Here is a 24,661-nt window from a genome sequence, read left to right as displayed (position 1 = left end):
ATGCACTTCAGACAGATATTGGAGGTCATTGTTTATGCTAAAAGAGGTTGGGTTGAAATACTGTGTTCTACACATGTAAAGAATTTTTCATAATATTAAATATTTCACAAACAAAATTTTATCTAAAGAAACTAATAAATTGTCCTGAGTTTGGTGATGCACCCTGCCTGTACCACCTATATATAACATCCTCAAAATGTCTTTCATCTAGCAATACCTTCTAGGTGTTCTGCTAACAGAAATATAATTTACATAATGAAAGCAAAACTTACATATTCCAGTGAACATGGTGGGAAAATGGGAATTCAATGTATGTGATTGTCATGATGCAGTGGTCAAAAAGTTTTATTAGTCAGAGTGTCTTCACAAACAGCTGAAAATTGTAATTACACTTAATCTCCCCCCCTCCCCCTCTCTCTCTCACACACACACACACACACACACACACACACACACACAGGTGTTTAACCTGCTATTACATAAACAATGCAAATGGGTACCTATGAATAACTATGGCTATAGTCAAAAATGCAAATGCTGTTCTACAACTGAAACAACAAAACAAAAAAATACTGAAGCGCTGTCTGCTCCCTTTAAAAATGTGTGATTGAATTCATATCAATTAACTTCACCTCTGTATTGTGATTAAAATTCAGTTGTACGTAACTGCAAGTGCCAAATGGCAAGAAAGGATTAAACTGAAGGAATCTTTACTTTACGTAAGTTCAACCCATACCCTGTTTTTTATAACTATATCACAGTCTTTTTGTCTTAAATGCAAAAGTGCCACAAATAACATACTACACACTTCTCAGGGACCACGTCACTGCACAACATACAATGGACTAAGTCTAGTGAGTTATTACTACCATAACCAACTTCCCTTGTGGTGAAGTTAGTCCTTCTCTCTGCTCTTTTTGAAGTATTGAGTTAAATAATATGGCACCAACGCATATTCTACTATGAACATTTCCTCCACTATAAGACAACAGCATTATTATCAACTTTATAGATGAAACAGGTACTTTTACTGCTATTAGAATTGTTACAACAACAATAACAACAGCCACCAATGTAAGTAGCATGATGAAAAGAAAGACAGAAGTGCCATTGTTGAGGTTTAATGACCGATTCTGATGAATCACAACCAACGTGATACAAAATGAGGCAGTCTAGCGCTGTCATTAATCAGTGGAAATTTTTGCCTAGTGGGCACAATATGACAAAGTGGTCTAGATGAATGGAGCTCATTCAACAATATCAACAAATGAATCACTTTTTTTTTCACCCATTCAAGTAAACGTTAACTAACCAGTTCAATAAAACAGGCAACTACCTTCCTTCAAAGTATCTCCCAGACAGCCATTTGTGACTACCCATTCTGATCGTCGTCTTCTTCGTCGCCTTTGCTGTGCTCGTGTAACAAAACATAATCTCTTGAGCTGTATCCAAATTTAATAACATCTCGCTCCATCAGTTCCACGTACTTCCGTGCCTCAATACGCTTATTGTTCACGTACGTGCCATTAGCAGAGTCCAAGTCGATGATGTACGGTCGCACTCTCTTGCCTTTTGTTCCATCTTCTCGAGTGAAAGGCACAAGTCTATACTGCAGGGCTGCGTGCTGCTTCGAACATGATGGGTGGTCCACAGGGATATCAGCCACCTGCAAAAATTTTAAATACTAGCTTATAACAGGGATTCTGTACCTAGTAGACTGGCAGAAGTGTTATTTATTTCATCACTGATAGTTACAATGTCCGTGTTTATATAGTGTCTATCTTCTCATGTGTCTGTTCCTGCATGCATGCATGCATATCAGGGACATGTGATGTGCAGACATGGACATTGCAGATACGGAAACTGTATAACTGCAGACATTGTAACCATCAGTGATGTATCCTTGCCTATGTGTCAAAATCACAATGTGTGCAAGCATAAGGGTTGTGAACTCCATGTGGATGTTTGGGTCAGTCCTGAAGGCATGCTCAAACAGCTGAAGTGATTAAGGGACTGCTCATGATAAGTGGGAAATCCAGATTCACACCCCAGTCCGGCACATATTTTCAACTGTCACAAAGAGCTGACACCAATCCAGATTCACAAAATGCAAATCAATTTTGTAATATTATTTATTTATGGATATGTGGCACCTGGGAACATTAAAGCCATCAGGCCTATTACTAGATATCCTTAGAGATTTGAAATTGTGATATTCATACTACACGAGAAGTAAATATTGACAATTAATTTGACTGAATGGCTGATGATAACACTAACAGCTCTCATAATGAGTATCTATAATTTATGAAATGCCAGTCTTTGTGATATTACGTTAAGCTATTTCCTCATTACATTCTTATCAAATTTTAACACATCTTTTCCTAGCCACCCAGGTGTTCTTTAGCAGTTTTGATACTGTAGTCACCCAAGCTGATTTGTGATTATGATGATGTTTGGTTTGTGGGGCGCTCAACTGCGTGGTTATCAGCGCCCGTACAATTACCCAATCTTTGCTCAGTCCAATTTCGCCACTTTCCTGGATGATGATGAAATGATGAGGACAACACAAACACCCAGTCATCTTGAGGCAGGTGAAAATCCCTGACCCCGCCGGGAATCGAACCCGGGACCCCGTGCTCAGGAAGCGAGAACGCTACCTCGAGACCACGAGCGGCGGACCCCAAGCTGATTTCTAGTGGCAGAGGGAAGTGAGTTTATGTTCGGCCAGAGGAAGATGGGTTAGATTTTCCCTAAATGGATGCCAGTTGGAGCCAAGTAGACTGGCTCCGAGGGAGAGAAATACTGCAGGAATGATTCTTTAACTCTTGCCACTTTATAGAAGTGCAGTTAAGCAGGGGCAGGGGATGGCTAATACAATGGTTACATTCTCCTCCAGATTTCTGAATGGCTCAAAGGTCTCTATTTTAAACAATTTTGTGGGCTGGTTGGTTGCTCACGAAATCACGAGTCAGACTGAGCCCTCATCAAATTGAGGTGGCAAGCTGTCAGCCATTTTTCCTTTTTTCTTTTTCTCTTTTTCCAAATGCCAATTTTGAATGTCTGGAATTAGTGGCTTCTTGGCATCAAAGATTACATTTCTGGAACGGAATCCTATAAAGCATTCGAAAGTGCGTTCCGCTGCAGGGGCATCAAATTCTATGCGTGCACTTTTTCTTGTTGTCTGTCAGTGCCATGGATTAATGAGTGTCCACTTGTTCTGTGAAAGAAGGGTTCAGAGTGGTGTGTGGAAACATTAGCCAGCTGGAGATGTGATTTGAACAGAAGTGTAGGACTTGGATAGAGTTAATTAATAACAATAAATTTCATTTTTTTCTGTGCAAATTTGTGCATGTGCATGTTTCCGTGATTGCATGACAATTTCCCTACCTACCTCATGTAATTCATTGTGAAATAAGGACCAATAAGTACTGAACAAAGATGAATAAGAATGCATTTATTCAATGACTAAAAAGAACAACATGAGATGTCTTAAAATTAACAGATATTGAGGAAAGTCACTCGTCGATGTGGTGGCACAAGACAAAGGTGGCGCACGGTAGGAACAGTGGACAACAAACAAAGTCACTACCTTGTCCCCAAGTATCACCAGCATAATACCAAATTTTATCGAAGCGAGAGGCTTAGAATTAATCGTCTCTTGTGGAAAAAATGGTCTGGACAAGATCCGGACTAAACGTACGTGTTTAACACACGAGTTTGCCGGCAGTGTCCAGTGGACCTTACGCACACTCACGTGGGCATTAACATTTGCCAGTTGGAATGCCTTGGAGCATGAAACACCGATTTACATGTTGGGCTGTGTAGCATGAGTAATGACAGTGAAATGGTGGCGAGTCACAATACTTCATGAAAGGCATTTCGGCATGAAATCGATGCTGATGCTGCGAGGAGAAGACGAAGACTGAGAGCAATGCTAGGTCAGTGGAAATCTCACTAGGAACTGAGATATTTTCTTGTACCAGTAGCTAATGACTATAGGAGCCAGCTATCCAGTTGCACCGCAGAATCGACAGCTTAGGTTTGGAGTAAGTGCACGAAGGAACAAACTTACTGCCGTAACAGACAGCTATAGCGAGCTAGGAACATACGATACTATAAAGATGATGACGATTTGAGTTGAGGGGGTGCTAGACATCATAGTCATCAGAGCCCTGACGAAAAGTCAGCATGCAAATCTCATTGGTGGGGATGAAGGCTGTCCCCACATGCAGAGCAGTTTATAATGTCAAAATCTGCTGCCCTTCCCCACCAATTTAGGGATGAGGCCTGACAGTGCACAAAACTCCACCAGCCTTGTAACACTAGAATCGGTATCTGTGAGGATGGTGGGCACATCTCCAGCGAGACTAAGGGCTGCCCTGATATCAGTATACAGGACACACATAGCCAAAATACGCCGAACTGAAAGTGGCACGCAAGAAACTTCAGAGTGGGGGATCCTCCCACTGCCTGAAGCGCAGTCTGGTACGCAGAACCTTCTCCCAGCGTCGAAGCTGACATGAAGTCTGCCAAGCCTTTGTGGCCGATTTGAGCGACCGCAGTTTATTGTCTGTCACATGCAAACATTCAGCCTCCAACACAGCTGTCAGAAAATGAGATGATGGCGTGCAACGGGATGGGACAGTGATGGACAGCACCATCCCAACATGCTTCCTTGGCGACTGTCAGCCATGTCGTTGCTCTGTATCCCAATGTGGCCAGGTATCCAGCAAAACATCACCTCCTTACCGCAGTGTTGGAACCACTGTAAGGAGTCATGGTTGGACTGAATCAGTGGGTCTACTGGATACATTTGGTGCTTGCAGGGCACTAAGAGAGTCAGAACAGACAAGAAACCTTGTACAGTGATGTCTGTGAACCCTCCCCAGTGGCACCAGAACGCCATATAATTCATCATCATAATTTGTAAATTGTTCTGGAAGATGCACTTTAAAAGCTCTTATCAAGATAAACAGCAGAACAACCGAGAGCATTCTCTTGCTGGGAGCCAGCTATATAAACAATGATAAAACTGTGGTACGTAGTTAAAATGGCCGACAACATACGTGTAAAAACAAAATCTGGAGTACAAGTTTTACTGTACTGTGTCAAGCTTAAAATCACTCTGCGCCTCTGAAGACACCAAGGCGGCAATGTGTTCTGTCCCTGGCTGTGTATTTTGATGCCTGGTACATCCAGATCCTTGAAACAGTCCATAGCATGTATCCCAAATGGCTTGGTCGCATGGGGCTGATTCCTGAACAGCCGTTCAAAGGTGGGTTGGACCACTGAACTAAATGTCAATGACTGAGATTTTCAGTACCTGCCAAGCCAAATGGATATGTTGCCAAATCCAGAGTGGTGGTGCACCAGCCTCTGCACACAGACTCCGAGCTGGGCTGGTCCGAAACACTCCAGTCAACATCCAAATGCGCTCATGGTGGACAGCATCTAACATCTTCAGATAGGAAGAACAGGCCAATCAGTAGACCACACTGCCATAATCTAAGTGTGATCGAACAAATGCCCTATAAAACTGGAGGTGGCGGGACCTGTCAGCTCCATGTTTTTCCGCTAAGACATTTCAAAATATTCAATGACTGGAAACCCTTTGTTGATAGGTCTTTCAGGTGGGGGAGCAAAGTCAATTTTGAGTCAAATAATAAACGCAAAAAGTGCACAGTATCTTGAAAACATAAAATATTGTTCACCACTGTGAGCATTGGTTGGTTAAAACTTTGACGAGCACGGTTAAAAGTGACACATGTAGTCTTGGGTGAGAAACGAAAACCAATTGTCCTGGCCCAGGTTTCCAGCCTCGTAATGGTAAACTGTAGCTGCCTCTGATCTTGTCATCGTCATAAGATCAGAGGAAGAGTAGACGACTGCAAAGTCATCCACAAACAAAGAGCATTTGACAGGGTTCGTGACTGCAGAGGAAATGGCATTGACAGCGATGGCAACTGCCGTGGGGGATCCCATTCTCCTGAACGCAGAAGTCAGATTTGGCACTGCCAATGCGATATTGGAAATGCTGGTCCTCAAGAAAGGATTGGATAAGAAGTGACAGATGTCCACATAGTCCCCATACATGAAGTAGGCAAAGGACGTTGTACCTCCAAGTAGTGTCATACACTTTTTCGAGGTAAAAAAAAGGACAGACAAAATGGTTTTGGCGTAAGGATGACTCCTGTATTGCCGTCTCCAGTAGAATTAAGTTGTCAAGGGTGGAATGGTAGCACCTCAAACCACACTGGGTGCGGCTCAGGTGACCTCAGGATTCGAGCAGCCAGATGAGGCGGCTATTGACCATGCGTTTAAGAGTCTTACCCATACAACTGGTAAGGGTGACAGTCTGGTGACTGTTAGGGGCGCCACAGCAGTCCTTGTCTAGTTTCCAGAATTGAATTAATATTACCTCCTTCCAAGTCGTGGGGTACTGTCCAGCAAACCAGATCTGACAAACAAGAGAGGAGCTGTTCTTTCACTTCAGGGCACATGATGAAGCATGGCATTATGGATCTCATCAGATCCTGGAGCAGTGTCTCTGGCTGCAGACAAAACTAATTCCATTTCCCGCACGGAGAACGGAAGGTTGTAGACTTCGTCATTATTCAAGAAGAAATTTAGCTTCCTCACCTCTGCAGTCCTACAGAACACCTGAAAAGCAGGAGCTTGTCAGGATGACATAGTAACAGTAAAGAAGTGTTCAGCTAAAACTTGAGCCATGTCTTCTGGTGTGTCCACCAAGACCCCATTACTTGCCACGGCCATAAGGGGATGAGTACTACCTTTGCCTGAAATCCATCTTATTGATTCCCAAACTTGCACATTGGAAGTGGACCAATTAATGGAAGTCTTGAATTTCCTCCAGGAAGCCCTCTTTTGTTGCTTTATCACTTGTCTCGCAGTGCTCCTGCAGATCTGGAGGCATGAAGAATGTCTGTAGTTGGACAGTGTTTTAAGTTCTGCAGAGCTGTCAGTCTGGCACCGATTGCCAATCGACAGTCGTCATTCCACCAAGGTATAGGCTGCCGTCTCAGGTGGTTACTAGACCTGGGGATGGACGCTGAATCAGCACAATTGATCTCACAAGTGATATGGGTCACCACCCCTTACGCACAATATTTTTGTTCAAAAATAGCCTGTCAATTCTACTGTAACAATTTTCCCTTTGTATCATCCATCTGCAAGGTCTCCTGTTGGCCACCATCCTAGTCGGCATACAGATCCACACTGGGAAGCGGTCACTAGACTGTAAATCTGAAGCTACTTCTCACTGAAATGAGTCTGCAATAGCTGGGGAAAAAAAAGAAGGGCTCATGGCTGAAAAAGACCCTGTAGCTGTGGAAAAGTGTGCCATCTGACTCGCGTTCAGAAGGTCGATATTCTCAGAGTATATGAGTCATTTGATCATCCGACCCCTAGAGCAACTGGTAGCTGAGCCCGACAGCACACTTTGTGCACTGAAGTTCCCCCACGAGGAGGAATGGGCATGGTAGTGCTCGGAAGAGTTCTTCCAGTGCATCAAAGCATCAATAGGGGGAAGGTACAATGAACACACTGTGATATTAAAGGGTACAAGAACTTTCACAGCAACTGCTTGCATGGCTGTGGTAAGAGGGGCAGCCACTCCACCTTTAACCCTGTCTCCAGTAGTAACGTCTTTCCTGTATGCCTGGTAGCCCCATAATGCAGGTGTGTCAGTGACTTTAAGATGCATTTCTTGTAAGCAGATGCAGAACGGTTTCTCCTGGACCTATAGCTGCAATTCTTTCAAATGTGAGCGATATCCATTCAAATTCCACTGCAACACTGAAGTCCCTGTGGAAGCCACTGGTTAGCAATGGTTGTTCTCTTTCTCCCTCGGAGGCGGTGATTTACTGGAGAGGTCAGGGAGAACATTAGTCGGTTCCTTGGTCTCCGGTTCCTCCAACTGGAAGTCCATATCCTCATGAGCATAGTGCCCATCAGAAAGGAAGAGAGAGTGCCGATCTGAAGGTTTAACTACTGCTTTCTTGGAGTTTTAACTACTTTTCAAAGGATGTTTTTCTTTACTGACAGGTGGTTGGCTGGATTGTGGAGATGGCTTAGTTGGCTTCTGATGTTGGTAGTGGTATGGGGCTTAGGTGGCAAGCCTATTGTTGATGACTTCTGAATGACTTCAGTTTCAAGTGGAGCACCGACAAGTGCATGTACTCATACTTGAATCTGTGGTCTGAGTTCGTGTAGAGGCATCACACTTAGTGATTGGCATCTTAAGAGATGATGCAAAAAAAGTAGCAAAAACCAGTGGTTGTATAGCTTTGAAAGCCTTTTTAGCTTCCCCATAGGGTATGTGTCTCTTTACTTTCAACTCCTGAATTTTGCTTTCCTCATTGTAAACCCCACACTTCCTGCTCCAGACTGGGTGATCCCCAGAGAAGTTCATATGTTTTGGAGGAAGTGTACAAAAATTGCCCGAGTCATGAGCTGAGCCTCCACAATTGCAACACGTAGCCTTCCCATTATATCCCATAGTGGTATGGCCAAATCTTTGACATTTGTAGCATCACACTGGTAACTCCACGGGGTCCAACTCCATTATATTGGAGCAGTTAATCATGCCCTTACAAACGTAAAGGGTGTTACGCAACTCAGCCTCGACTGGGGATCCACCTAGGGCCTTACATCCCAGAAGCTTAGATATTTGGTTTGAATCTGCTGATTCTACTAAAAGTGTTCCATTACGAAGTCATTTGACACTTTTTACAGACCCAGCAATATCTTACAATGCCTTGTGAAAATAGAAAGGGGAGATTTTCTCAAAGGTTCCCCCTGTTTGCTCGATTACAACGAAAGTGTTATGGCACAATAATGCCCCGTTACTATGTTTCTGAGACTTGTTTTCGGGAGGACTGACCAACCGAGCTCTCTTTGAGGAGTGGATGTAGGTACCAGCTGACGGTACACCCGTACCGTCAGTGGCAATAGTAGTAGTAGTAGTAGTAGTAGTAGCAGTAGTAGTAGTAGTAGTTTGATTAGACCGTTCCATAGGGATCCCATGATACATTAGGGAAACAACCGTCGACCCAGGCAGAGCTCTGCATGCCTTAGCAAGCCTCATACAACCAGAGGGCGGCAGGTGCCCGAGAGGTTGCCTGCCGGAGACTGCTTTACTTCAAGAGCCATTCACCTCATCAGCACGTAGCACATGTTGAGGTTGAGTTTTTTTTTTAGAGGTTTGTACCTTCATTGTGGTCTAGGCGGTGAAGCAATGGCCTACATTCTCCAAAACAAACAACATTACATCGCTGCGCTGCACAGGTGGTCGCTGAAGCATACCCAGAGCTTACGGTGGCAGAGGGCTGGCGGCACTTATCAGTCTCCAGCTGAGGAACCCCGGGGTCACCCAGCCCATACTCGGCAAACGAATGCAGAGCCACTGAGGGACGGAACTATTGAGACATGTGGCGAAAGGCTGTCACATGAGCTTTTGTTGAATTGTTACTTGTTTTGTTGCTACAGTAATTATTAAGGGCACTTACTAATAGCCAGTTGAGAGAGTTGTATTGAATTGTTAGTGGTGATCATTTCCAGTCCAATGGTTGGATCTCTGAAACTTTTATGAAAGCAGTTTGATAGTTACAGGGCTTTTAATTACTGACAGTCGAGTTGCGAAGTTTAACCCTGTCACACAGATCGACGTGAGACTGGCTACCCTTCCCTTTACTGATGTCTAATGTAATAGGTTGGTGTATAAGTTTATAGCATTTTTCTTTTGCATGGGTTCATTTATCAATTGTAATTTTCTATTTGTAGTTCACTGTTGCTATTTGAGTTTACATATTATCATTTTGTGTTCTGGAGATACTGAGTGGTACTTTGGGCACTAGAAAATGGAGTTCCAAGTAGAGAATCTGAACATTTCTGACATGTTATTCTGTCCGAGTTCAATAGAGTGGTGACATCAGCAAAGGCAGCCAGAAACATTTGTGCTGTGTATAGGGCTAATGCAATTGGACAGAGCATGGCAAGGAAATGGTTTTCTCATTTTGAGGAGGATCATTTTGATACGAGTGTCTCTCGATGTTCGGGAAGACCTTCAGGGTTCGATGAAGATCGTTTAAACACACTAATCCACATCAGTGTATTTGAGAATTGGTAAATGTGACAAATTTTGATCATTCCACCAATGTATGACATTTGCATGCAACGGGAAAGGTTTGAAAATCTAGTAAAAGGATACTGCGGGCTCTAAGCCACAATCACAAAAATCAGTAGGTGCCTGTACGTGCATCTCTGTTTGCTCGACATCAATTGGTTCGTGAAAAACATCGACTGTTCCTACCCTGAATGATTACTGCTGATGAGAAATGGTGTCTCTATGCTAACATAAGGAAAAGAAAAGAATGGTTGTGCCCAAACAAAGCAGCAAATCCCTGTACAAAGGCCAGCACACATCCCCAAAAGATAATGTTGCGCATCTGGTGGAGCAGTGATAGTGTGGTGTACTATGAACTCCTTCCCCGAGATTTAACCATCACTGCTGACATTTATTGTCAACAGCTGAGATGTCTTGCAGATGCAGTCAATGAACAATGACCAGGAAGACCATAAAGTGATGCTACTCCACCATAACGCACACCCACAGTCTGCTAGATTGACAAAAAATTCTATACAGGAGTTGCGTTGGAAAGACATTCTGCACCCACCTTATTCCCCAGATCTTGCGGCCTCACATTTTCACCTTTTCTGCTCTCTATAGAACAACCTTCAAGAAACTTCTTTTCCGGATGAAAATGCACTCTGAATATAGCTCGAAGAGTTCTTCACCTCAAAACCACGATTCCTACACTCACAGAACTGAAAAGTTACTGCAGCATTGTTGGACTGTTGTAAATAGTGAAGGAGATTATATTGATGAAATAAGTCTCAGTTATGTGCATCTGTTGTATTTATTAAACTTATGGAAAAATGCAATGAACTTATGCACTAACCCAATAACAGTGAAACAATAAATCCGGGCCCACCATCAAACATTTCCAATCAAATCAGGAGAGCATTGCTCTATGTCATTTCTTTCAAATGCCATGCATTGCCAAGACTGCAGATGCGAGATGACTTCGCATGAAGTCATGGATGTTCCATGAAACAAATGAAAGCAATGTTTAAAAACATAAGAATGATACGTATCACAACAGTACTGAAGCAATCAAATGTGGAGAAGCAGCTGAGTGGTCAGAGGAAGTGAGAGAAACAGTAAGATAAGGCTAGTGGATGAGATGGAGGGAAGAAAACAGTAATGGATAGATATGAGAAAAACATTTCGGTGTTAGCAATTTAACAAATATAGTGTCAGACAGAAGGAAAATTGCTGGTATACATCAAAAGGGAAATAATGTTGATGGTAAGACTGCACGGACTTTTTAGCTAAAATACAGGTTACTAGGTCCCTTGTTCCACACTTGCACACCTAAAAGGGAGAAGAAGAAAAATTTAGTGTTATGCAAAGGTGCAGCCAAGATGCTGGACATATCCAATCTGGTATTGCAGTTATGGAATGATGATAGGTATTTGATACGTGAGGATAGGTACTGAGGACACTAGTGCTAAAACACCAACAAAGTAACAGGATGTGAGAAAATTACGTTCCTATTCCATCACATTCCCCCTAACTGAGCACAGGAAGGACCAACAATCTGGCAAGATACACTTTCAGTGGACATAACACAAATGGAAAACAGGCTCTTCAACAAATCAAGTAATGACTTTTTGGAAGACTATATGTTTACAGAAGGATGATCATCGAGTCATCTACCAACTAATTTACAAATATTATCATTGATAACACATACAGTGTATCAAAATCAAAATTCATTTGAGAAAATTGTAAAATTACTGTGACACAGACTGGCCCGTCAGTAATTACATTCAGAGGGTTAAATTCAAAAGACTGCAAATACTTGTACAGAAAGCAGTAACGACAATCAGTTCACAATTACTTTAAGATTGACACTTAGGCAGGAGTACACCAAAGACACACACAATCTCGTATTTCATTCCGTTCACTCGAACTCACAAACTATTCAACATATAAAGATGAAACCGGCATCAGTGTGTTCTTGAAGAAAAATGTTCAAATGTATGTGAAGTCTTATGGGACTTAACTGCTAAGGTCATCAGTCCCTAAGCTTACACACTACTTAACCTAAATTATCCTAAGGACAAACACTTACACCCATGCCTGAGGGAGGACTCGAACCTCCGCCGGGACCAGCCGCACAGTCCATGACTGCAGCGCCTTAGACCGCTCGGCTAATCCCGCGCAGCTGTTCTGGAAGACCACTCAATGTTTTCATTTTAGGTTCTCTCCCCCCCCCCCCCCCCCCCCCCAGCAAATTTTTGAGATGATACATTGAAAGTTTATGAAACTGCATTTGCTAATGACATTACTGAGTTTTCAATATTACTCAATTTATGTGGTGACAGGGGAATGAAGGTTTACAAGCATTTATCCGTTTTTGTTTCATTTCATTTTTCTTAGGAAATACAGAAAACTTAATTCATAACTATTTCTGTTGTCTGCAGTGGTTAGTAAACTTCGCGATCAGATGGCATTTCAAAACATTGTCTTGGAGCTCCTCGGTACAATGATAACTGTAGCATAACACTTCAGTTGATCATCAGTCACTGATAAGAACTCATATTCATGTAAATAACCTTACATTCACTCAAAACTGCAATGACAACACAGCATGATACAGGACGGGTGGGCTACTGAATGGTGGCATGGTCAGCTTTGATGTCAGCATTGCAGCCTTTTACTGCACCATCTCTGAATGATTCCTACTGTGTAATCTTCATAACCGTGGGAAAACATATCACAAACACTCATGGATATGATGGAATGATTTATAACTGCAATAATACATGAATCTGGAATTGATATTTTTGCCTTTTGCAACTAAGAAAAAGAATGGCACATCAAGTATACAAACCTTTCTATCACGGCCAATCAGGAATGCAGACTGTCTGTGAAGGTACAGCGTGGGCAATGCCTCATCGCCTTTGAATGGGTAAAATCGCCACCGACGTTTCGGCTTGCGAGCTTCTGGAGGCTCGCTGTACTTGATAACAACACCATTGTAAACATTGACATCTTCTGTCAGTTTCCCTGACAGGCCGAAGTTTGGCTTCTTCTTATCCTCAGCTGAGGAAGGGCCTCCAGAGTTGTTATTTGCAGCCTGTTTGTTGTCAGACTTGCCCCACTCATACTCCCTCTCGTCTTCGGTGGGACGCTCACGTTTTATTCGGCGAGGACCTTCCCGTGAATCACCTACATGGTCCCTGGAAAGCAAATGACATGCTTTTACACTCATTTGACAACTGCTTTAACTAATACAACAATAAAAAGGTTGTTCTGCACTTTGCAGAAATGTCACAAAACAATGTGATGGCTATTCTGTAAGTGAAGAAACAAGCTCTACATTTCAGTCTTGTCTAGTGTTACTTACAAAGACAGTCTCAAGAATCTCTCTCACTGAGGAGAGCAATGAAGAAGCATGATCAATGCACAAATATCATTTCTTCAATGTGACTGGAAAATGAACTAGAAGGTGACTCATTACTTAACACTATCAACTACATCCCAATCATCACTAAACTGCACTATTAGATGTGTAACTCCACTTTTTCCAATGTTACTTCAAAATAATAAAAAGGCAACACTAATGGCTAGTGTGCCGAGTACCTACATCCACTGGTTATCCACGAACACAATAATTGAACTATTTGCGTCTGTTTATTTTGTTTGTGCATTCTAATACGCCTCAGATAGTTGACAATACCTAAGCATGAAATATAAGCAGCGAGTCATTCTGTGTGTGCAAAAGCAGTCAAAATTGAGTCACAGCTCAATAAATGGATGGGACAGTAACAAGAAAGTATTAGTGTTCAACAGATAGCCATACTAATGGGCATGATGAAATTCCAAATGGGCAGCCATCTGCCGTAATTGAAAGACTTGGCACAGAAAGTTTATGCAAGATGAAGTTTTATAATACTGTCCTTATTTTAGTGTGTTTCCTCACATTTCAGGAAGTTCTTTTTGGAAAAAAGCGCTATTTTTTATTTGACAAAAATGTGTACAATTACTGGGCAAAACATAAATAGACAGCCAATAGTTAACCAAAATAGCTTCACTTCTAAATGTGTGCAAGTATTACCTGTAATCCCTGTCTTTTATGTAATTGCTCTTTATTTTAACTTCTCGCAAAAATCTTCCAATTGAGTCTTTAAATGGAAACAACGGATACTGCCTCAGTCTGTCTCTCTGAAGCATTCACTGAGTATGTTCATTTACAAGGTGCTGCCCTAAATGCCTGAGAATATCCTGCAAGAATTACAAAACTTACAACTTAATTTCCACCATTCACTGTCAAGGTAGTCTCCATGCACTTGTACGATGTTTGTTCAAAAAATTCCGGAACTTTGTCTACAAAATTTTTCTATGCTTATCATTTAGTTACTGTGCATGGTCTCCTCCAAAATACTCTCCTCCCAATTGATATACTGCTCCCAAAGCCGTTTCCACTTCCAGAAGCAGTCTTCGTACGCCTCTAGTGGGATCGGTGAAGCACCATCTGCGAATTTTCTTTTATCTCATCTATCGTTGCAAACCTTTGTCTTTCAGCAGGATTTTCAACTTTTTTTTTTTTTTTTTTTTTGGGACGGGGGGGGGGGGGGGGGGGGGGGGGGGACATGTGCAGCTGCATTATCATGATGCAAGAGCCATGAATTGTCTCACATGTTTCAGGCCATTTCCTTCTCACATTTTCTTGCAGGTGTCGCAAAGTACCGGATAGTGTTATCGATTAACAGTTTGTCCCTGTGGTAGGAATTCATGATTAACTAATCCTCCAAAGTCAAAGAAGACTATCAGCATGGCTTTGATATTTGACCTGACCTCAAGAGCTATTTTTGGCCTAGGAAAACCTTTCCTGACCCATTATGAAGACTGAACCTTTGTCTCAACATCAAAACCCTAGAACCATGCCTCAACACCAGTTATGATTCTCTCAAGGAACATCTCGTTCTCATTTGTATGATCCGAAAGCTCTTCACAGACAGTGAGGCGAAGTTCTCGGTCTTAACTCATGAGCCATGGGACAAACTTGGTGGCAACATGATGCCTTCCAAGATGCTCTGTCAGGATTTCATGGCATGATATTACTGAATTGTTAAATTCTTCTGCAATCTCTCAAACAGTTAGTGATGTGGACAGACATCAAAGGGCATCCTGAATGAGGGTCATCTCCAACTTCCGTCTGGATATTTTTAAACTTTGTGAACCATTCATAACACCAAGTACAGCTTAAACACTCATCACCATAAGCTTCCTGCATCATTTGCTGTGTGTCTCATGATTTTCTTGAGTTTCATGCAAAATTTAATGCAGATGACTTGCTGCTCTAACTCTGCCATGTGCAACATAACATTCTACTCAATACAGCACCGAAAAATAACTAACAGATATACAACAATGAAACTTCCGGCAGTTACACATTAAATACAGGCACGTGCAGGGATGCCAACCACATTTCGCTCCAACACGTCATTGGCACGCGGATGGATGTGTGTGTGTGTGTGTGTGTGTGTGTGTGTGTGTGTGTGTGTGTGTGTGTGTGTGTGTGTGTGTAGGCGCGCGCGCGAGTGTATACCTGTCCTTTTTTCCCCCTAAGGTAAGTCTTTCTGCTCCCGGGATTGGAATGACTCCTTACCCTCTCCCTTAAAACCCACATCCTTTCATCTTTCCCTCTCCTTCCCTCTTTCCTGATGAAGTAACCGTTTGTTGCGAAAGCTTGAATTTTGTGTGTATGTTTGTGTTTCTTTGTGTGTCTATCGACCTACCAGCACTTTCGTTTGGTAAGTCACATCATCTTTGTTTTTACATGTATTTTTCCCACGTGGATTGTTTCCCTCTATTATATTCATAAATTATTTAACAGTTACATTGCTGACCCATACACATTCCCTGATACACTTACACATGGAATAACTTATCTGAAACCTAAAGATCAAGCATTCACAGCAAACCCAGCTAAATATCGCCCCATAACATGCCTACCAACAATATACAAAATATTAACTTCAGTAATCACACAGAAATTAATGACACATACAACACGGAACAAAATTATAAATGAAGAACAAAAAGGCTGTTGCAAAGGAGCACGAGGATGTAAAGAGTGACTGATAATAGATGCAGAGGTGATATAATATCGAGCTAAAACTAAACAAAGGCTGCTACACTACGCATACATTGATTACCAAAAAGCCTTTGATAGTGTACCCCACTCACGGTTACTACAAATATTGGAAATATACAAAGTAGATCCTAAATTGATACAGTTCCTAAACATAGTAATGAAAAATTGGAAAACCACACTCAATATCCAAACAAATTCAAATAATATCACATCACAGCCAATACAGATTAAGCGTGGAATATACCAAGGAGACTCATTAAGTCCTTTCTGGTTCTGCCTTGCTCTGAACCCACTATCCAACATGCTAAATAATACAAATTATGGATACAATATTACTGGAACATACCCACACAAAATCACACATTTGCTATACATGGATGATCTAAAACTACTTGCAGCAACAAATCAACAACTCAACCAATTACTAAAGATAACAGAAGTATTCAGCAATGATATAAATATGGCTTTTGGAACAGACAAATGTAAGAAAAATAGCATAGTCAAGGGAAAACACACTAAACAGGAAGATTACATATTGGATAACCACAGTGACTGCATAGAAGCGATGGAAAAAACAGATGCCTATAAATATCTAGGATACAGACAAAAAATAGGAATAGATAATACAAATATTAAAGAAGAACTAAAAGAAAAATATAGACAAAGACTAACAAAAATACTGAAAACAGAATTGACAGCAAAAAACAAGACAAAAGCTATAAATACTTATGCTATACCAAAATTGACCTACTCATTTGGAGTAGTGAAATGGAGTAACACAGACCTAGAAGCACTCAATACACTTACACAATCACAATGCCACAAATACAGAATACATCACACACATTCAGCAACAGAAAGATTCACATTAAGCAGAAAGGAAGGAGGAAGGGGATTTATCGACATAAGAAACCTACATTATGGGCAGGTAGACAATTTAAGAAAATTCTTTGTAGATCGAGCAGAAACTAGCAAAATACACAAAGCAATCACGCATATAAATACACCGGCTACACCACTGCAATTTCATAACCACTTCTACAACACTTGAGATCACATTAACATCAACAGATACGAAGAAAGTAAATTGGAAAAAGAAAACACCCGTATCATCTAACACAGCCACACATAGATCAAGATGCATCCAACACATGGCTAAGAAAAGGCAATATATACAGTGAGACGGAAGGATTCATGATTGCAATACAGGATCAAACAATAAACACCAGATATTACAGCAAGCATATTATTAAAGATGCCAATACCACAACAGATAAATGCAGACTTTGCAAACAACAAATAGAAACTGTAGACCACATCACAAGCGGATGTACAATACTAGCAAATACAGAATACACCAGAAGACATGACAATGTAGCAAAAATAATACATCAACAACTTGCCATACAACATAAACTAATAAAACAACACGTTCCCACATACAAGTATGCACCACAAAATGTACTGGAGAATGACAAATACAAATTATTCTGGAACAGAACCATTATAACAGATAAAACACCACCACATAACAAACCTGACATCATACTCACCAATAAAAAGAAGAAAGTAACACAACTAATCGAAATATCCATACCCAATACAACAAATATACAAAAGAAAACAGGAGAAAAAATTGAAAAATACATCCAACTGGCTGAGGAAGTCAAGGACATGTGGCATCAGGATAAAGTTGACATTATACCAATTATACTATCAACTACAGGGGTCATACCTCACAATATCCACCAGTACATCAATGCAATACAGCTACATCCAAACATATATATACAACTACAAAAATCTGTAATTATTGATACATGTTCAATGACCCAAAAGTTCCTAAATGCATTATAACATATACAATACAGTTAAAAGGAAGTCACGCTTGATCAAGGTCCGCGTCACTGTCCATTTTTGACCAGACATAACGTCTGAGAATAGAAAGAAATAATAATAATAATAATAATAATAATAATAATAATAATTATTATTATTATTACTACTACTAGTATTATTATAGCTATTAGTGGTGTTGACATTATTATTTATATTCATAGCTGAGGAAGAACGTGATGTGGAGATGCTCAGGACATTCATTGGTTCAGATACAGATGATGATCCATCCTACAAACCGGACAACAGTATAGATTCTGGTGAGAAGTCAAACAATTGCTGGACACTATAGCAGTTTCAGTGATTTTTCCCCCCTTTCTCTGAATACCTGTCATGTTATTGTTAGACAGCGGTATTGAGCATACAATGTCCCTTGTAAAGAATGTCACAAAAACTGCTGAGGATGCAACTAGTCCACAAGTAAATCATCACAATCAGGACGGGGATACTGCAGATGCCAACGCTGGTATTGAGTAACAAAACGAGAACGAAAAATGGTAGCGGTTGAAGAGGAATGGAAAAGAAATCAAAGAAAAATCAATTGACAGCATGGTAGAGCATGTATTTTTATGAAGAATTGTGAAGTTCCTGCAAGAAATGTGAAGCCGAAAGATTGCTCTAGATGCCCAAAACAGTTCAGCAATAAGTTTACTGAGCAAGACTTACAAAATATCCATAGAGCTTACTGAGAACTTGGATCAGTTGATCTACAAAGGCAGTACCTAAGTAAGTAAGTGGAAGACAAAGAGAAAAAAGGTGCGAGGCCAAAATCGGATAACTCACGAAGGAAGAGGACCAAGAAATTATATTTACTAAAGGGTTCTGATAAGATTCAAGTGTGTATGCAGCTTTTCTGAAGACTTTTGACATTTCTGAATACTTTGTAAGGAATGCTATTAAAAAGAGAGATGAACATCACATAATTGAGAAAGAGAGAAGAGGGTGTCATGAACCAGATATAAAGAGAGCAGAAGAAAGTAAAGAGGCTATAAGGAAACGTGTTAAAGAGTTTTCCTGCCCTTCCTTCTTATTACAAGAGGAAATAATGTACAGCAGATTATTTACCTGCCAATATGAGTATTAAGATAATATATGAGTTGTATCAGGTACAATGCTATGAGGAAGGAAAGACAGTCAATAAATTATGATGGTATGGGGAGATAATCACAACGGAGTTTAATCTGAAATTCCACAGCCCACGAAAAGATGTGTGTGATAAATGTTTAAAGTTTTCACACCTGGCCGAGGAAAAGGAAGACCAAGATTTTAAAAGGGAACAGGAAGAGCATTTGAAGAAAATGAAAGAAATGGCAAGGGATTTTAAGAACATTAAGAAAGAAAGTGCAAGAAAAGGCGAATCTTTGCTAGCTTAATCTCACTTACAAGCTGTGCTTTACTGCCCATGAGTGAATGAAAAGGCAGTATTCTATAAAAGAAGACTCTCCATGTACAATCTCACAGTTCTTAATAAAGGAGAAAACAAAACTGATTGCTACATGTGGGACGAGACAACAGCAAAAAGGTGGCTTCATTTCTGTGGGACTTTTTGAAAAAAATCATGCACAAAAAAAACCGACAACCTTGTTTTCTGATACATGTGGGGGCCAGAACAGGAATGCCAACATGAGCACTATGTGTTTGCATGCTGCGAATACACCGGACATTCCAACTATCGACCAATGCTTTTTTGAGCCTATATATATTCACAAATGTAAGTAGACTCGGTGTTTGCGAGCATCGAAAGAAAAAGAAAACACACAGATGTTTCTGGTCACATTGGCTAGTATACAATTTTAAGAATGATCTCAACAAGTACAGAGTGACAAAGATGGGTAACACTCAAATTTTAGATTTCAACCAGCTTCAGAAGAAAATAATTCAGAATAGGAAAACTGCTGAAAATGGAGAAACTGTGAAATGACTTAAGATTGATTGGATGCAAAATACAAAAGAACAGCGTGACACGATGTTTTTCAAGTATTCCTACGATCATTATGACTTTCAAGTTTTGCACACCAAGAAAAGACCTGGCCTTCGAAATTCTTCGAATTCAGGACCTAAAGATAATACTATCTGCCCAGCATATGACAATCTTCTCTGCATACCTAAAGAAAAAAGATCTTGCAGATTTATGTAATAAGGGTATTATACCTCCTATGTATCACACATTATACCAAGGACTCAATGCTGTTAATGATTCAGAAAATGAGGAAAACGTGGAGGAATCACAGGAATAGACTTCATGTTTATTCTCTGTTTTTTGTATCCCTTATTACTGTTCCTAGTTCATCACCTTAGCTATTTCATGAAACCACTAATTTTAGCCCGTTTAAATGTCTGTATTGTATTATTTTTGAATCAGTAATCCACAAACAGAAAAACAAGTGTGAGGGAGCACTGTGTTTCGCTAAAATGATTTTTCCTATGTTTGTTATGTGAAGATTAAAAAACACGAATATCATTTCTGTTACCTGTAAATTATTTGTTGTAAGTTCAATGTGACTGCAGACAAATAATACAAAGTGAAAATATTAATGGCTTTTATGTATTCTCCATCACAGTTCTCTTGCTTATAGCACTCACTGAATAGCTGTGACACACATTCCCATAGCTCATTTCATGTAATCTGTATTTATAAAGACATTATTAATACAACTTCAGTAATCTATCAAATGATAACATTGCTTAAAGCTATGTATTATTTGTTTGACATTCATATGTTATATAGCAGCAGCCTTTAAGCTAAGGATCGGACAAACGTAACTATGTGGGTAATTTCATAAAATATTGCATTAGTGTCCACCAAGTGACTAGAATATGTAACACCTATTAGAAAACAACAGTCAATGGAGTATACTATTTATTTACTATAGAAGGTTTGTGAAAAATTATTAGAAATTACTCAGATTTTTGGACAAAAACCTTTAAAACGAATTATCTTAAAATACTGTTTTTAGAGTTACGTTTCTTTGGTCCTAAATGGGTGAATTGTGCAGGTACGTTCTCTCCCTGCAACATATCTCTCATTCCTATAGACCCTGGCCTCTAACTTCACTAGTCCCGTCCCGGTCTTCCACCCACTCCAGCAGTACACACACTTTTTACTCCGCCAACATTCCCACTGGTCTTTTGCCCTTCTCCCCAACACAGCCTCCCGAAACTGCACTTAGCAACTCTACCCAGTCCTCACCATGCCAATGCACACACTCATATTATTGTTTTTCAATCAAGCACTTTCAACTGTTTGAAAAACTTAACAAATGTGATTCCACTGTGTCACCTCTCCCCCAGTCAGTCAGTCACTCACTCACCTGGATCGCTCCTCCTGTTCATCGTTCCTCCGTCTTCTGCTCCTGCTCCTTGAACGAGAATCATCATCCCTTTCAGTCTTTACGGATGATGACGATTCACCGTTCACCCGGCCATTCCTCCGATCTCGGTGGCTGTGGTGATCTTCACTGGTTCCATTCCTCCTCTCTGGCTTAACACGTCTAAGTAGCTCTGGGTGGGGCTTTCGCTCACCAGAACTAGAGCGATCACGGGGTTCCTCCTTTATACGATGGTCTGGCCTCAAACTGTTGTGACTGCTGCGAAATGTGAATTAAATTTTAGAATAAAAATTTAAAGAACAACAGATTCTATGAACACTAAATGCCACAAAAATGTATCAAGATCAGCACAGCATAGAAGACACTGAATGTGGAAAACTGCAAAATGATCAGAGATCAGGAAAATTGCAAAATAATAATCAGGTCAGATTTACAACATTGTAAGCTGTTGCCATAACATGACTGAATATCAGGTATAAGCATACATAATATGAACTAGGAAGTGGAGTATATTATACTTGACTAGCAAAATCATTTCTAAAATGCCAATACATTCTTTGAGAACTTTTTAGCTTTGTAATGATGCTGGAGATCGAATTTCTTGCATTAACAACGAAAACTTTTATCTGGCAAGTTCATAACAAGTATTTCCAGTCCTTCAATTTAATGAAATCCGACTTACAAGTGTCTAATAAGACAAATTGCCAATGCCTATTTCTTGCTGTACGTAATATTTAATTTTCTAACTGGAAATATTAAATTTTACTGGAGGCTTTTCTGAAGTCAAGTAACACGACCTAAGTGCTGTTACCTGCAGCTGTCTGTGACAAGTAACACAGGAGATTAACTGTTTTACACAAAGCACAAGGCATAGTGTTTGCCGCATACTCTAAATACACTGGTCTCCAGGATGTCTGCTTTCAAACAGAAGTTCTCTCTTGCTCTTGTGTTGTAAAGAAAAATTATAGGATTGTTGGTTTTCTGTGAAACATTCTGCAACAGTTAAAAGTTTACAGCAACGGCACCTGACTGCAAAGCTGGATCACAATTTTATATTATTTTCTTCATATTTATTTCTTAATGTTTCTACTATTTCTATTATTATGGGCACAATTTTTTAAGGTGAAAGTATCTTTGCTTAACTACATAGATTATACAATCATTAACAACAGAGTTGTCTGGAGCAAAATTCTTCACTTCCTAAGGAAATTAGTAACTGTGCCTACTACTTCTAATGAAGGTAGTTGAAAAAACTGCATATTCTTCGAAGATTCATAAAAAAAACTATTGAGAAAGCTTGCAAACAGAAATACTGTGCAGAACAGGAAGTGGCTGTTTCATCTAAGCTTCGGGCACCAGCTAAAAATAGTAAGTGAGAACAATGAGCAACAGACTCTTTCTAGCAAGATACTGCTCATTGACACAAATATTAGCATTATCAAAGAAAAGAACACCGAATCATAGAAAAATATCTGTACCTTACTCTATGCAAGAAGGATTTTTCAGTGGCAGCAAAATTTTTTCAGTTTCACAACCCTCGGTTTCCGGTAAAAATAAATTAATGGATCCAAAATTATAAAATAGAGCTAAGTGACATAGTTGAATTCATTCCATTAGATAACATGGAGAGACGACGATACACGTGGAAGTACTCCTATTCCCATGGCAATGGCACTATGATTACTGTTTCGCATGCTGGGACTTCCTCTGGTTTTGCTCTGAACTGCCATGGGGAGATTATTCACTACAGTTTTCTGCAGTAGCAACTATTTGAAAACAAATCAGAAGTTATGCTACCATAATGGTTAATGCCCCACATCTGCAGTTATTAGAGATGAAGCTCCAATAACGGCAACACAAAAAAAGCATCACTCTAGCAGAAATTCAGAAACTGCCGGGGAAAGCAATGGCACAAATAATGCTATGGAAATGGAGTAATGTTTCATGCAACACAGAAACAGTTGTTGTTGAAGCAAAGTGCGTTCAGACAATAATATCGAAGATGCCATTACATCCTTGGGCAATTCCAATGGCTCTTCCACATATCAGAGTACTGATAATGGCAATATTAGGGATGTAGCATCTGACGTAAGAGGTACATACCCTTCACTGTATTCTGTTTTTCTTCAGTGTTTGTAGATACAGCTTCTGTTTCATATTTCGAGTGAGGGGCATCTACCTTGCCCTTAGATTATAAATGTCATTTCACTATACAGAAATAACACTCTGCACAAGTACAAAATACTGCAAGGACTATACAGTGATTAGTATGTGCTTAAGCAGTTTATATTGTTTTAAAGTTGTTACATATTGTGTTTACATGAAGAACTCAGATCCATTCGAGCACTGCTATCATTACGAATACACCGACTAAATTTGAATCATACTGATTATTGTAAAAAACCATGTAAATATATTATGAGATAATGTTATTATGATGTAGAGTGGATTAACATTGCATGTTAACAGGGAACCCGACAAGACAGTTGGTATGGATTTTTACAGCTGTTGCCACTAGGGTCATTGCACACTGCGACGCAACAAAATCGCCCCCTTCCACACAATACTGTGCTTTGTTGCCAATCACTTTGATATTCTGATCCAAATACTGTACCATAAAATCACCGTCAGCATTTCAGTAAGTAGTTTGGACATTACTGAAAATTGCAGTACCACACGTTGGTTTTCAGTCGTGATGTCACCAAGATGGTGGACTACCATTCCTTAAAGCTTACACAATATGACAACCAGGACATTACACATTATGCATTCGATTAGACACAAACACAAAAAATAACTGTAGGAATAACGTGAAACTAATTGGGCAAATGCGGAAAATAGGGGTTTTTGTGTGGGAACGAACTAGATACATGACAATCCTAGTAGCTAATGAAGACTTAGCAAAACAAGAGTTCATGCAAAAATGAACCTAATGGAAAAATCAGAAAAAGTGGGTATTGGAAATATCATTTGACCTATTTAGCTCAAAAAGCCCACCATACCAGGAACAAAAAAACTTACAAAAACTAGGCATCAAAAATTTAACTCAATCTTTATAGGTCAAATGAAGTCTACAATACCAACACACCCCAACTATTACCAAAACCTAACCAGGCCAAAATAACTACAACATACTCAATTTGCATCCAATGCTACAGACTTCGAAAACCAACCAAAACCATA

General features: G+C 40.1%; 1 protein-coding gene across 2 annotated transcripts in view; it reads right to left on the bottom strand.

The window, feature by feature from the left end:
- Positions 1 to 408: 408 nt before the first annotated feature.
- Positions 409 to 24,661, bottom strand: part of LOC126106915 (smad nuclear-interacting protein 1) — a 28,547-nt gene continuing 4,294 nt past the window's right edge. For both annotated transcript variants that reach the window (XM_049913334.1, XM_049913333.1), the window contains exons 3-5: positions 21,461 to 21,736; positions 12,984 to 13,332; positions 409 to 1,666 (exon numbers count right to left, since the gene is read on the bottom strand). In XM_049913334.1, coding sequence (XP_049769291.1) covers positions 1,373 to 1,666; positions 12,984 to 13,332; positions 21,461 to 21,736 — 919 coding nt within the window. In that variant the 3' untranslated portion in view covers positions 409 to 1,372. The remainder of the gene's footprint in view (positions 1,667 to 12,983; positions 13,333 to 21,460; positions 21,737 to 24,661) is intronic.

This window comes from Schistocerca cancellata, chromosome 10 (assembly GCF_023864275.1).
Source record: "Schistocerca cancellata isolate TAMUIC-IGC-003103 chromosome 10, iqSchCanc2.1, whole genome shotgun sequence".
NCBI classification, from domain to species: domain Eukaryota; kingdom Metazoa; phylum Arthropoda; class Insecta; order Orthoptera; family Acrididae; genus Schistocerca; species Schistocerca cancellata.
The sequence above is the reverse complement of the archived record's forward strand: the minus strand, read 5'-3'. Positions and strand labels throughout refer to the sequence as shown.